Below are 15,651 nucleotides of genomic sequence, written 5' to 3'. Positions count from 1 at the left end.
GGAGGCAGTGAGAGAGAATCTGAGAAAAGAACACAATCACACAGATGTTAGGTTACATGTATGGAGTTTTATCTACCCATCCACCCATCACTCGCTGAGTTTTGCTGTGACATGTTCTGCTCAGTATTCCAATGTTTCATAGACATATTTTAACAACAACAACAGGTTTAATTAAATGGAACAGCATCATCTACACTGTAAATTGGGGCATCATGTGCATGGTAATAACAGATGGACCTGTAGCAGGTCTGGAAACCTCTCACTCCCTAAGTTGGAGGAACATGTAATGTAAATAACATGCTATTATCTTGTGATGAGTTTAACTCTGCACCTTGAAGTTGGCAGGGTCCACACGCAGAGTGAAGGCATGCAGCTCACTGAGGGGCAGAAGACCTCCTTTCAGGTCGTCGATTTTTTGGACACAGCACTGCAACTCCTTTCATCACAGTCACTCCGTGCTTCCTCGCAGAGGGAGAGGTGGGGCTCAGGTCCTTCCAGTGGGCGAAGTAAGTCTTAGTCTGCGGGTACACCGCCAGCATCCTGGGTAACAGATGGGAGTGTATAATAATATATATAGCCTCAAAGAATCAATGAATGTTGGAGCAGGTTACATCAGTCAGCTTTGTTCATATTTACCTAGCGACAGCATCGGTGCCGATCTCTCCTCCTTTCCAGACACTTTAGCCCAGAAGGTTCTGACTGCGTCCTTGTCCTTAGCACTGAGCGTAGTCATCTTGTCGGTTGGTTGAGTGCTGCTGAATGCCACGATGAGGTCAAACCGAGAGGGGTTTTATGCTTGAAACAGAGCATGGACACACCCAGAACCTCCTCCAAGATAGATGGTGAACAAGGCGTGTTAGGGTGCAGCCTCCATGAGATAAACAGTCTTCTCATGATGACTCAAAGCGAGTCGGGACACGATATTTTCAAATCAGCATGTCAATCTATGTGTGTTTTTGAAAAACAATCCAAAAGTTCCACTAACACTTCATGAAACAGCCACTCCAGGCGAGGTGACCTGAATGGCTGCACTCCATCTTCTGACATAAGGCACTTATATTAGGAAGGAGAGCTCCACCAACAAAACGGGGTCCGTTTTTTAGAAAATACGTAACTTACGTTATGTTTAACGATGGTCCAGTTCCTTCTATAGCCGGTAATGTAAACTTCTTCAGCCTATATACACATATGTATACACATATATACATATATATACGCATATGTAAATACATATATATATATATATATATATATATACACACATATACATACATACATATACATATAGTAAATGTATACATTAATTTTAATGCTTCACACTGAGGTACACAGCTTAAGTAAATATACTCATGCCTAAATTAATTTGGCTTTCTTTAATCTACGATCAGATAAATGCTTTAGGATAAAGTGACACATTAATATTTTATAAGGATGAGTTTAAGCTTTTATAGAGAGCTGTGTAGTGTATAATGTTATTTCCCAGAAGGATCAGGCAGATTTGACTTTATTAGACTACAACTTCAAACTAAGACAATATGTAAAGACTATCACTCAAACAGCCTGCTGTTTTGCACCGTCCTGAGTTCCTGCTCAGCTCAGTACTCAACATTCTGCACTGAAATTTAAGGATCGCTGTACAAGGTGCCGATGCTGGGACCTCCAGGGATATGGGAGCTGTTCAATACACTCGCTGTTGCTATTCGATTACTGTAACAATTTCCTTTGTCGATAAGATAATCAAGGCGGAGCAGATACGCCCTTCTCTTATCATTGTTGCAAATCCACAACACACTACTTGGCCAGCCCATCGCTTGCCTATGGGAGGGGAGAAAGGATGCTTTAAAAGTTGCAGCTGGTGTCGTTGATCTGCAGACCTGCACAGGAAACTCTAGAGCCAGCAAAATGGTTCAATGGACAGACTTCGAGCGCGCCACCATCGCGGACGTCTTCTCCAAGATGCAGTATGAGGTGGTGGGCCCTGCAGCTCTTGCCAGGTGAGTCTTCGCAGTCTTGCATTAACAATGGTGTGCTTGAGACATTTTTGCGGAACTTTGGCGATAATTATGGATGAGCTACATGTAATCTTTTCTTTCATTGTGCACCATGCGTTTCAGACCATCACACATGTTCATTTTCTGGCACACAGTAACATCCTCTCTAATCCAACCCTGTAACATGTACGTGTTCCTTTAGGTGTCTGACTGTCTATCCCTGGACGTCAGAGGTATTTCGGCAACTTTGGAAACCTCACAACGCTGCTGCGATCACGGGAAATCCGATGGTTACAAAACACGGAAACAACTATCCTGCACGGCTGGACGGGCTGTGAAGAAACTGGACGACATCAAGGCAACCTATGCCGAGGGAGCGTGCTGCACTCCGAGAAATGCACGTGGATCCGACAATTTCAAAGTAAAGTTCTGGAACTAATGCAACTTTTGTTATTCCATTCAACGATTATTCAAAAACGCCCACCTTTCATGTTGCTGATTGTTCCTGATACTTGCGTGTGGCAGTCCTGTCCGACTGCCTGACCCATTGTGTTGCAGACTCAGCTGGGTAGGATTCACTGGTGAAGTTCAGGCAAGCTTTCCAGAAGTTCCTGGCGGTGGTGGTGCGCCCTGGGAAGGCAGTACCACTACGACAGCTGCACAGAAGACACCACATGTGATCATTTGTTTAAAAGTTATTTGTTATGCTCAAAAAGCAAATAAAAAATAAGCAAATCCACCAAGTTGTTTGTCTGTAACTCTACCAAAATAAAGTAAACATGAGAAATAATAATAAAAAAATATCGAGACTGACCTTTAGACACTGAAGAACAGTAGTTTGATAAAAATGTGCTGAGAGTGGCTTTATTAAAAGAGAGAGCCCAAATGAGAAATATGAAGTCCTGAAGATGAACCACCATTACCTAACCTAGTAATAAAACAATGTTTTGATTATAACGCTGTTGCTGATATTGTGTATAATTAGTCATTAGTCTAGGAACGTAGTGCGAGTTGCCTATGTAATCAATAGCTCCATTTAATGCTCATGACTTGGTTTTGGTTTGCAATTGACTGGATCCAAAATAAACATAGTAAATGCAAAGAAAAGACGAAAGTGTCCGTTTATCTAAAGTCACCAGCTTTTCTCTTGCAGGTAGGTTATTTTGTGGTCTTCTGTGCATCAACAACGCAGCAGAAGTTGAATGGTATCACCCGTCAGAGATATTACACCAACAACGTCAACAGTTCAATATTCATTTTTAAATTTGACAACACTTAAAGTCCAAAGCACCTGCACTGAAGAATGTTTGCATGTGCAATTTTTAATAACAATGCAAATAGGCTAATACTACACTAATAATAATAATAATAATAATTAATTATAAAATAATATAATAATAAAACAACTTCTTCTGCTGACAGTTATCATAGCCTATTATTAACTGGTTCTTATTAATTTTTAAAAATTAGTTAGTTTTTTCTCTCCCCGTTTGTATCTAAAAAACTGAGAAAAAAAAATAAAAATGTCCCCATAAGTTAACAGTACGAGTGCAAAAAGGCATTGTTTTCTTTATAATCCCTCTGCTGATTGTTTTGTAATTAATCAATCTTTTGGACTATAAATGCCTGAAACAATAGTCTGAGGTGACATCTTCAAATTTCTTGTTTTGTTACACCAACAGGTATTCAATTCATGAAAATATAAAACAGAGAAAGGAAATAATTTCTGACATTGGAGAATCTGGAACCAATGACTGGAGTTTTGTCTAAATGTTAGGTGTAAAATTTGACTGTTTGACTGCTCTGATTTTTGCTGTAGATGTGACTTTTGTCTACTCTCATTATGAAGTCATCACAAACAAACCAATAAACAACTGCTGTTTGTTTTGCTGAATGCATTTATTAATCATTTGCAACGTAAGCTCATGCGCAAGTCCCTTCATCTTCTCCTGCTGTTTATCGTATTTCTCAGACAGGGCCGAGCCAAAGAGCCGGCAACTTGTCCAGAGCAACATGTGCCTCAGGGGTGAAGCGTTGGGGAACTTGCTGGACGGACCACAAGGAGGCAGTGAGAGAGAATCTGAGAAAAGACAACAATCACACAGATGTTAGGTTACATATATGGAGTTTTTTAGCTCCCCTGGTGCATGGTAATAAGGAAAAAATGGACCTCGTAGCAGTGTCTGGAAACCTCTCACATCCTAAGTTGGAGGAACACTCTTATAATTTCAGGCTATTGTCTTGTGATCAGTTTAACTCTGCACCTTGAAGTTGGCAGGGACACACGCAGAGTGAAGGCATGCAGCTCATGAGGGGCAGAAGACCTCTTTCAGGTCGTCGATTTGGACACAGCATCTGCAACTACTTCATCACAGAGCTGTGCTTCTCGCAGAGGGAGAGGTGGGGCTCAGGTCCTTCCAGTGGGCGAAGTAAGTCTTAGTCTGCGGGTACACGCCAGCATCATGTAAACAGATGGGAGTGATATTAAATATATTAGCCTCAAAGGATCAATGAATGTTGGGCAGGTTACATCAGATCAGCTTGTTCATATTACACTAGCGACAGCATGGTGCCGATCTCCTCCTCGTTTCAGACACTTTAGCCCAGAAGGTTCTGACTGCTCATTGTCCTTAGCACTCAGCGTGTCACTCCTTGTTTTCCTTGACTATTGTTGACTGCCGCCCTAACCGGCGGGGTTTTATGCTTGAAACAGAGCATGGACACACCCAGAACACTCCTCCAAGATAGTGGTGAAAAAGGCGTGTGATGGATGTAGACCTCCATGAGATAAAAAACCAGTCATTCATGATGACTCAAAGCAAGTCGAACACGGTATTTTAAAATCTCAGCTGGTCAATCTATGTGTGTTTTTGAAAAAACAATCCAAAAGTCGACTAACACGTCACAATAATAATATAATAATATAATAATAATACGTTTATTTGTAATGACTTTACATTAAGACAAACCTCAAGTGCTACAGGTACGAGCATAGAGTAAGTTAAAAACAACAGTTTAAAATACATAAATAGTGCACAATATTGTTGTGCACCCGTTTCAAATCATTTGTCTCTAAAAAGAAAGTTTTTAGTAATTTTTTAGAGTCTCAATAGTTTGTGGTGCCCTCAGAGGGTCAGGGAGGCACTTCCAAGTCCGAGGAGCGGTAGATGGAGCAGTGGTGTCTCTGTATTGGCGGAGTAGACTGAAATCCACTCCACGTTTTCCATCCGGTCGTGCGTGGTGCGGTCTGCAAGGAACAAGCCACTCCAGGGGAGGTGACCTGAAGGCTGCCTCCATCTTCTGACATAAGGCACTTAATTAGGAAGAGAGCTCCACCAACAAAACGGGGGTCCGTTTTTTAGAATACACACAACTGAACGTGCTATGTTAAACGTGATGGTCCAGTCCCTTCTATAGCCAGTAATATAACCTATTCATTACTTGTCTCGTGCATGAAAATTGAAAGTTGAAAATATAATTCAAAAGTATTGAATAGTTGCAGTACTAAGTACTAGACGATAGCAGCCTAAATATATAATATATATAATATTACATAATACTCATTACATACATTTACTATGGTACATGTATGTATGTATATAATATATATGTATATAATATATATATTATATAGATATATAGATATGATATAATAATAAAATAGATATAGCTATGCATATGTATACATGTATGTGTTATATATATATATATATATAGATTATATATATATATTATATTTACTGTAATAATACATATAGTAAATGTAAATGAACATATTTTTTTAATGCTTCACAATGGAGTACACAGCTTATGTAAATATGCTCACACCTAAATTAATTTGGCTTCTAATCTATGACCAGATAATGTTTTAAGATACAGGACAAATAATATTTTCTAAGGATGAGTTTAAGCTTTTATAGAGAGCTGTGTAGTGTGTATAATGTTATTTCCGCAAGGATCAGGCAGTTTTTATTAACTACAACTTCAACTAAGACAATATGTAAAGACTATCACTCAAACAGCCTGCGTTTTGCACCGTCCTGAGTTCCTGCTCAGCTCCGTACTCACATTCTGCAATGAAATTTAAGGATCGCTTACAAGGTGCCGATGCGGGACTCATAGGGATATGGGAGCTGTTCAAACACTCGCTGTTGCTATCGATTACTGTAACAATTTCCTTGGTCAATAAGAGAATCAAGGGGAGCAGATCGCCCTTCTCTTACATTGGGCAAATCCACAACACACTACTTGGCCAGCCCATCGCTTGCCTAGGGGGGAGAAAGGATGCTTTAAAAGGTGCAGCTGGTGTCGTTGATCTCAGACACCTGCCACAGGAAACTCTAGAGCCAAGCAAAATGGTTCAATGGACAGAATTCGAGCGCGCCACCATCGCGGACGTCTTCTCCAAGATGCAGTATGAGGTGGTGGCCCTGCAGATCTTGCCAGTGAGTCTCGCAGTCTTGCATTAACAATGGTGTGCTTGAGACATTTTTGCGGAACTTTTGGTGATAATATGGATGAGCTAAGTAATCTTTTCTTTCATTGTGCAAATGCGTTTCAGACCATCACACATGTTCATTTCTTGGCACACAGATTACATCCTCCCTAGTCCAACCCTGTAACATGTACGTGTTCCTTTAGGTGTCTGAAGTCTACCCCTGGACTCAGAGATATTTCGGCAACTTTGGAAACCTCTACAACGCTGCTGCAATCACGGGAAATCCGATGGTTACAAAACACGGAACAACTATCCTGCACGGTCTGGACCGGGCTGTGAAGAACAGGACGCCTCAAGGAACCTATGCCGAGCTGAGCGTGCTGCACTCCGAAAACTGCAGTGGATCCCGACAATTTCAAAGTAAAGTTCTGGAACTAAGCAACTCGTTATCACATTCAACGATATTCAAAAAACGCCCACTTTCATGTGGCTGATGTTCCTGATACTTGCTGTGTTGTCAGCTCTGTCCGAATGCCTGACCATTGTGGTTGCAGCTCAGCTGGTAGGATTTCACTGGTGAAGTTCAGGCAGCTTTCAGAAGTTCCTGGCCGTGGTGGTGTCGCCCTGGGAAGGCGTACCAACTAGACAGCTGCAACGAAGACACGCACATGCTGATCATTTGTTTAAAAGTGTATTTGTTATGTCTCAAAAGCAAATAAAATAATAAGCACAATCCACCAAGTGTTTGTCTGAACATACCCCAAATAATGTAAACATGAGAAATAATAATAAAAAATATCGAGACTGACCTCTAGACACTTGAAGAACAGAGTTTCTGTAAAAGGTGACTGAGAGTGGCTTATACAAAAGAGAGAGCCCAAATTGAGAAATATGAAGTCTGAAGATGAACACCATTACCTAACCATTAATAAAACAATTTGATTTATAACGCTGTTGCTGCTATTATTGTTATAATTAGTCAACAGTCTAGATGAACGTTGTGCGAGTTTGCCGATGTATAATCAATAGCTCCCATTTCATGCTCATGACTTGGCCTTTGGTTCGTCACTGGACTGGATACAACAAAAACAAGTAAATGGAAGAAAAAAAGACTAAAGTGTCAGTTTTTATCTAAGTCACAGCTTTTCTCTGAGGCGTAGTTCATTTCTTGGTGGTCTTCTGCTTCATCAACAACATCATTAATTTATTGACAACAGTGCAATATTTCATTTTAAAAATTTAACAACACTTAAAGTCCAACGCACCTGCACTGAAGAATTGTTTGGATGTGCAATTTTTAATAACGGCATAGGTTGCCTTGATGTGTCTAGATTGTTATTTTTTTTAAGAGAGTCTTGATTACTGCAGTTTTCAGGGCCTGTGGAAAGATTCCTGAAAGAAGAGACGTGTTCAATAGAAGATCGGAAGCCAAACAATTCAAGACATTTTTGAAAACACCCGTTGGTAGGCATATCAGGCACAAGGAGGAGGATTTCAGATGTTGTATGATGTCCTCCAAGTTTTTATGGTGATCGTATGAAATTCTGTCATATTGGACTAATTTTGCTTTGAACACTGTGACAACAACATATCCTGTATTGATGGAGGCACTGACTGTCTCATCTTCTGAATTTTGTCCTTGAAAGAAGGAGGCAAACTCATTGCAGGCCTTGGTTAGATAACAGGTCCAATGCGATATGGTAACTGGAGGGTTTGTTAACCTATCGACAGTAGCAAACAAAGCACGTGAATTATTATTGTTTTTAGAGATATTTTAGAGAAGAAGGACCACTTGCGTTTTTCAGTTCCAAATATTAAATGTAAACGTCTCTTATAGGTGGTATAATGGACCCAGGAGATTTGTTTTTTCACCATCGTTCAGCTTTCATACACTTCTTTTTTCTGTAATAACAATCAAACAATAGTTAGTTTTTTCTTCACTCCCTTATTGTATTCTCAAAAACTAGAAACATAAAAAACTGAAAATGTCCCTATAAGTTTACCAGTACGAGTGCAAAAAGACATTTTTTTCGTTATAATCCCTCGTGATTGTTTTGTGAAATAATCAATCTTTTGGACTATAATGCTTGAAACAATAGTCGAGGTGACATCTTCAAATTTCTTGTTGTTATACCAACAGATATTCAATTATAATGATATAAACAGGAAAGAATAATTTCTGACATTGGAGAATCTGGAAACCAATGACTGGAGTTTTGTTTCTAAATGTTAGGTGTTAACATTCAACTGTGTTGACTGCTCTGATTGTTTGCCTGAGATGTGACTTTTGATTCACTTCTTATTTTGACACAAGTCATCAACAAACCATGAACAACAATTGATTTGCTTTAGCATGAATGCATTTATTTAATCATTTTTGCATGTAAGCTCATGCTGCAGTTTCCTTCATCTTCTCCTGCTGTTTATCGGTATTTCTCAGACAGGGCCAGAGCCAAAGCAGCCAGGAACTTGTCCAGAGCGACATGTGCCTCAGGGGTGAAGTCATTGGGGAACTTGCTGGACAGGACCACAAGGAGGCAGTGAGAGAGAATCTGAGAAAAGAACACAATCACACAGATGTTAGGTTACATATGTGGAGTTTTAGCTCCCCTGGGTGCATGGTAATAACAGATGGACCTGTAGCAGGTCTGGAAACCTCTCACGTCCTAAGTTGGAGGAACACTTCTTATAATCTTCAGGCTATTGTCTTGTGAAAAGTTTAACTCTGCACCTTGAAGTTGGCAGGGTCCACACGCAGAGTGAAGGCATGCAGCTCACTGAGGGGCCGAAGACCCCTTTCAGGTCGTCGTTTTGGACACAGCATCTGCAACTCCTTTCATCACAGGCACCTCCGTGCTCCTCGCAGAGGGAGAGGTGGGGTCAGGTCCTTCCAGTGGCGAAGTAAGTATGGTCTGCGGGTACACCGCCAGCATCTGGGTAAAAAAAGAGGAGTGAATATAAATATATATAGCCAAGATCAATGAATGGTGGAGCAGGTACATCAGTCAGCTTTGTTAAATTTACCTAGCGCAGCATCGGTGCCGATTCTCCTCTTTCCAGACACTTTAGCCCAGAAGGTTCTGACTGCGTCCTGTCCTTAGCACTCAGCGTAGTCATCTTGTCGGTTGGGTGAGTGGCTGAATGCCACGATGAGGTCAAAACGAGAGGGGTTTTATGCATGGAAAACAGAGCATGGACCCACCAGAACCCTCCTCAAGATAGATGGTGAACAAGGCCGTGGAGATCTAGTCTCCATGAGATAAAAACAAACAACCAGTCTTGCTCATGATGACTCAAAGCAGATTCGGGACACGGTATTTTAAAATCATCAGTATGTCATCCTACTGTGCGTGTTTTGAAAAACATCCAAAAGTTCCACTACCACGCAAAAATATACTATAATACATTAAATTTCTAATTGCACCCGTTACAAGTAAACAAACCCTCAACAGGGCTACAGTAAGATTCACTAGAAAAGTAAAATAACAGTTTTAAAAACTTAAATAGGGCAACAATATTGTGTGTCACAGTTCAACTTCATTGGTTCTTCAAAAAGTAATAGTTTTAGTTAATTTTTGTAGAGTTCTCAATAGTTTGTGTGCCTCAGAGGGTCAGGGAGGCTTCCAAGTCCGAGGGAGCTGGTAGATGAGGCAGTGGTTCTCTGCTTTGGGGCCGAGTTGGACTGAAATCCCTCCACGTTTCCACCTTCCCCCCCCCCCCTTCCCCGGTCGGCGGGTGCGGTCTGCAAGTGACCCACCACTCAAGTCGAGGACACTGAATGGCTTGCACTCCTCTTCTGACCTATAGGCACTTAAAAGTAGGAAGGAGGAGCTCCACCAACAAAACGGGGGTCCGTTTTTAGATACACACAACTTTACGTTGCTATGTAAACGATGGGCCAGTCCCGTCTATAGCCGTAATAATAAACCTATACATTACTTGCTCTCGTGCATGAAATTGAAAATTTGAAAATATAATTTAAAGTATGGAATAGTGGCATTAATAAGTAGAGAAGTACAGCGCTAGAAATATAAATATAGGATATAATTACATACAACTCATAACGACATTTACAGATATTATATGTATGACATATATGTACACATATATGTTGTGTGTTAGTAATTATATCTATAATTATATATATAATATTATAATGTATGAAACATATACATAGTATCATATATCTATGTGGTGTGTAATAATATCTTAATATAGTAGATACTATGATATATATATATATATTACATACAAAACTCATTACATACATTTACTATATATATCTATGAATATATTATCATGTATAGAATATTGTGTGTGTAGTATATACTATATAATATATACTATGAATATACTATACTATATGTCTAGATCTATGTGTGATATATAATACGTTTGAATATTATATAATGTAAGCAACAGTTATATATTATTTTTTAATGCTTTCACACATGAGGTCAAGACACTTATGTAAATATGCTCAACGTAAACAATTAATTTGCTTTCTTTATTACACCAGAAAAGGTGTTTAAGATATCAGACAAATTAATATTTTCTAAGGACTGAGTGTTAAGCTTTTATAGAGAGCTGGTTATGTATTACAATGTCATTTCCCAGAGGATCAGGCAGATTGACTTTATATACTACAAGTTGAACTAAGACAATGATGAAGGATATCACTCAAACAGACTGCTGTGTTTTGCACCGTTCCTGAGTTCTGACTCAGCTCAGTATTCAAACATTCTGCACTGAAATTTAAGGAGCGCGTACAAGGTGCCGTGTGGACCTCCAGGGATCTGGGGAGATGTTTCAAACACTCGCTGTTGCTATTGATTACTGTAACAATTCCTTGCGTCAATAAGAAATCAAGGACGGAGCAGATACGCCCTTCTCTTATCATTGTTGCAAATCAACAACACACTACTTGGCAGCCCACTCGCTGCCTATGGGGAGGGGAGAAAGGATGCTTAAAAAGTGCAGCTGGGGTCGTTGATCTGCAGACCTGCACAGGAAACTCTAGGACCCAGCAAAATGGTCCATGGACAGACTTCGGCGCGCCACATTGCGGACCTCTTCCAAGATGCAGTTTGAGGTGGTGGGCCCTGCAGCTCTGCAGGTGAGTCTTCGCAGTCTTGCATACACAATGATGTGCTTGAGAATTTTTGCGAAACTTTTGCGATAATATGGATGAGCTACATGTAACTTTTCTACACTGCACAATGGGTTCAGACCATCAACATGTTCATTTTCTTGGCACCACAGATACATCCTCTCCTGCTCCACACCTGTAACATGTACGGTTCCTTTAGGTGTTCTGATTGTCTATCCCTGGACTCGAAGATATTTCGGCAACTTGGAAAACTAAAACGGTGCTGGATCACGGAAATCGATGGTTACAAACACGGAACAACTATCATGCACGGTCTGGGACCGGGTGTGAAGAACATGGACGACATCAAGGCAACCTATGCCGACGCTGAGCGTGTCGCACTCCGAGAAACTGAAAGTGGACCCCGACAATTTCAAAGTAAAGTTCTGGAAACTAATGCAACTTTTGTATTCACATCAACGATTATTCAAAAAGCCCAACCTTTCATGTTGCTGATGTTTCCTGATAATTGTGTGTTGCAGCTCCTGTCCGACTGCTGACCATTGTGGTGCAGCTCAGCTGGGAAGGATTCACTGGTGAAGTTCAGGCAGCTTTCCAGAAGTTCGGCTGTGGTGGTGTCCGCTGGGAAGGCAGTACCATAGAAGACTGCAAAGAGACACGCACAGTGATCATTTGTTTAAAAGTATTTGTATGTCTCCAAAAAAGCAAATAAAATAAAAGCAATCCACCAGTGTTTGTCTGTAACTATACCCAAAATAATGTAACATGAAGAATAATAATGAAAAAAATACGAGAATGGACCTTTAGACACTGAAGACAGTAGTGCTGAAAATGTGCTGAGAGGGCTTATCTCAAAAGAGAGAGCCCAAATGGAAATAGAGTCCTGAAGATGAACCACCATTACCTAACTATAATAAAACAATGTTTTGATATAACGCTGGGCGTGATTATGTTATAATTAGTCATTAGTTAGATGAAACGTAGTGCGGGGCCTATGTAAATCAATAGCTCCCATTAATGCTCATGACTTGGCTTTTGGTTGTCACTTGACTGGATACAAAAATAAACAAGTAAAATGCAAAGAAAAAAAACGAAAGTGTCAGTTTTATCTAAAGTCAAGCTTTTCTCTTGCAGGTAGGTCATTCTTGCGGTCTTCTGCGGCATCAAAACCTCATTATTATTGACAAACGTTCCATCTATTTCATGTTTAAAATTTAACAACACTTAGTCCAACGCACCTGCACTATGAAGAATTGTTTGGAGTGACAATCTTAACAACATGCAAATAGGCTATACTACAAACTAATAATAATAATAAGAAGAAAAGACAATACAATAATGGCAAGGCAGGCAGCTTTATTTGATAGCACATTCGCAACGGGCAATTCAAAGCGCTTTACACAAAATCAGTTAAAAAACAGTTAAAAATAAAAACAGATAAAACACGTGAAGAAAAATAGAACATTAGACACATAAAACACAAGAATAAAAGTTACAGTGCAGCTAAAGAAATTAAACATAAAAGTAATTAAGAAAGGAACATCAAAAAGATAAGTCTTTAGCTTGATTATAAAAAGAAGAGTAGTAGCAGCGGATCTGAGGTTTCTGGGAGTTATTCCAGATATGAGGGATAAAAACTGAATACATGATCACCTGTTTCAGTTCTGACTCTGGGGACAGAAGCAGACCGTGTCCCAGATGACTGATGGTCTGGGTCGGGTGTCATAGGTTAGTAGCAGATTCAGAATTGTATTTTTGGCCCTAAACCAATTGAGTGATTATAAAATAGCAAAAGTACTTGAAATTCATTCTTTGAGGCCAGGAAGCCAGTGTAAAGACTTCAGAACTGGAGTGATGTGATGCGTCTCTTGGTTTAGTGAGGCCTCGAGCAGCAGCGTTCTGAATTCAGCGACGCTGTCTGGATCTTATTGTTTAGGGAGACCTGATAAGACCCAATTTACAGGTAGAAGTCTAATAAGACAAAGGCATGCGACAAGTTTTCACAATCCTGTTGACACATGAGTCCTTGAACCTGATAATTCTTAAGTGATAAAAGGCGGACTTTGTAATTGTCTAATGTGGCTGTTAAAATTAAGGTCGAGTCTATGACCTTACACCAGATTTCTGGCTTTGTCTGTGTTTTTCAACTGTTGTTTGAAGCTGAGCCGAAATTTAATCGTTCCTCTTTTGCTCCAAAAACAACCACCTTAGTTTTTCCTTCTTTAATTTTCAGAAAGTTCTGGCACATCGCAGCCGTTATTGTCGATGCACTTAGTACGTTTTTGTATTGACTATAGTCCCCTGGCGATAAGGTATGTAAATTAGGGTGTCATCCGCATAACTCTATCTGTAAAGTGTCTTGAGTATAACTCGTGTTATGAATTGATACTATAATAAAAATGATTGAATTGAATGAATACCATGGAACTTATTTGTGTTTTCCATAATTGAGCCATGGAAGCCGGGAGATGGTTACACAGAAGAGGCCCCACGATGGAGCCTTGGGGGAAACTCCGACATATATATGTATGTTCACGCGGGACTAGTGTGGTTCCAATACGTATTACGAGCTAGGGGTAGGGGATAGGACAGAGGGCTGTATAAGCCCTTGAAAACTAGTGGGATGCGACCTCACTAGAAAACACACAGGAACAAGGGCGACCGTCGACCAGAGAGACTCATAATGTAAGTACTTTCGGCTTAAATAATTGATTAAAACAGTTACGACAGTCTGTTTGTGGTCGATGCAGTGCTTGTACAGTGTATTGCAACCATGTTCCTAACTGAAACAGTTGAAAAATCGATAGCTTCGCAATGCTAATGCTAATCGAAACGAAATCGCTAATGATAAACGTGATGGCACAACAGTCCCCACATATTCTGCTGGCATGGGCCTGTAACATCGCATAGATTGTATCGCTATATATCTAATATTTAACGGTCACGATACATGTACATGCCTAACACCTATACCGCCCTGTATCAACAGGAGGAACAGCAGCTGATCCAGTTGGGGCTGAAAACGGCAGACGTTTTCTAATTCATATGTGCATGTTGATACCCATTCATTATTGCATTGTAGCTACTGTATTATGTAATAATTCTGTAATTATTCCTGTTCATGTCATCCTTGTCTGTGTTGTTGTTTTCGATACGGGACCCTGATTAATATGTGAGGGGGGGTTACTGGCCAACAGGACCAGACTGGGCTGTAATATTCAGAACAGCTGTAGTTAATTTCGTTGTTTGTGGTCTTGTTTGTATTTTTTGTTTTACCATATAGCATCATTTTATGTGTGCGACCATGTGTGTTATGGTTCTAATAGTGAAATGGTTCTGGGTAACTTATTGTATGGAACGTTTTTGCCTGTTATGTTCAAGTTATCACCAATACAGACAGATTTGTCAAAAAAAAAAAAAAAAATAAAGAGGCATGGCTATACACATTTGTATTGCAACACAGACCTGAAGTACGTACAAGATAAGTACTCTGCACTAACAAAGTGAACTAAAATAACTTAAAAATGTATAAACCCACACTGTGGCCAAACCACCACAATCACAGACAGAGACGCCATCTTGGAGGTTTGTGATCAATACTGCTGGTGATGTCACCAAGTGGTGTTCCCATTTTCATAGGGGTATGTTTTAACCCCTTACCTCTAACCCTTGGTTTCAAGGGCCAAGGGGTAGGGGTAAGGGACAAGGGGTAGGGGTAAGGACGGAGAAATGCGGATTCAGCCTAAGACTGAAATTTGCCACCATGTGTTAAGGTGGATGTCATATAAGACTTTGACAAGAGCCGTCTCAGTGCGTGGGCGTGGTCGGAAAACCCGATGAAAGGTATCAGAACTGTTGTTTAGTGACACGAATGGGGAGGTTGTACAAAAAATGTTTTTTCAATGATTTACTAAAACGGAAGATTTGATATTGGCCTACAGCTGCTCATTAGTGATTGTGGCTAGATTGTTATTTTTTTAAGAGCAGTCTAGATACTTGCAGTTTTCAGGGCCGTGGAAAATTCCTGAAAGAAGAGAGTGTTCAATAGAAGAGCAGACGCCAAACAATTCAAGACATTTTTGAAAACACCCGGTGGTATAATATCAAGGCAA

The 15,651-nt window shown here is 40.1% G+C and overlaps 1 protein-coding gene and 3 pseudogenes across 1 annotated transcript; 2 read left to right on the top strand and 2 right to left on the bottom strand.

Moving 5' to 3' along the window:
* Nucleotides 1–319: 319 nt before the first annotated feature.
* Nucleotides 320–886, bottom strand: LOC116702935 (hemoglobin embryonic subunit alpha-like; annotated as a pseudogene).
* Nucleotides 887–6,346: 5,460 nt separating this feature from the next.
* LOC116703225 (hemoglobin subunit beta-like) lies at nt 6,347–7,009 on the top strand. The gene is made up of 3 exons (XM_032537869.1): nt 6,347–6,436; nt 6,633–6,849; nt 6,951–7,009. The coding sequence occupies exons 1-3, from the start codon at nt 6,347–6,349 to the stop codon at nt 7,007–7,009; spliced, it is 366 nt and encodes a 121-aa protein (XP_032393760.1).
* A 1,795-nt stretch (nt 7,010–8,804) lies between these two features.
* LOC116702934 (hemoglobin embryonic subunit alpha-like) lies at nt 8,805–9,546 on the bottom strand (annotated as a pseudogene).
* Nucleotides 9,547–11,467: 1,921 nt separating this feature from the next.
* LOC116703224 (hemoglobin subunit beta-2-like) lies at nt 11,468–13,245 on the top strand (annotated as a pseudogene).
* The last annotated feature ends 2,406 nt before the right edge of the window (nt 13,246–15,651 follow it).

Source organism: Etheostoma spectabile, chromosome 15 (genome assembly GCF_008692095.1).
Source record: "Etheostoma spectabile isolate EspeVRDwgs_2016 chromosome 15, UIUC_Espe_1.0, whole genome shotgun sequence".
Taxonomy (NCBI): domain Eukaryota; kingdom Metazoa; phylum Chordata; class Actinopteri; order Perciformes; family Percidae; genus Etheostoma; species Etheostoma spectabile.
Note: the sequence above shows the minus strand (reverse complement) of the source record. Positions and strands in the feature narration are given on the sequence as shown.

Coding starts and splice junctions, on each gene's coding strand:
- LOC116703225 (XM_032537869.1), top strand. CDS start 6,347: ATGGTTCAATGGACAGAATTCGAGCGCGCCACCATCGCGGACGTCTTC. Junction 6,437..6,632: donor TGGCCCTGCAGATCTTGCCA/GTGAGTCTCGCA, acceptor GTGTTCCTTTAG/GTGTCTGAAGTCTACCCCTG. Junction 6,850..6,950: donor TGGATCCCGACAATTTCAAA/GTAAAGTTCTGG, acceptor CTGTGTTGTCAG/CTCTGTCCGAATGCCTGACC.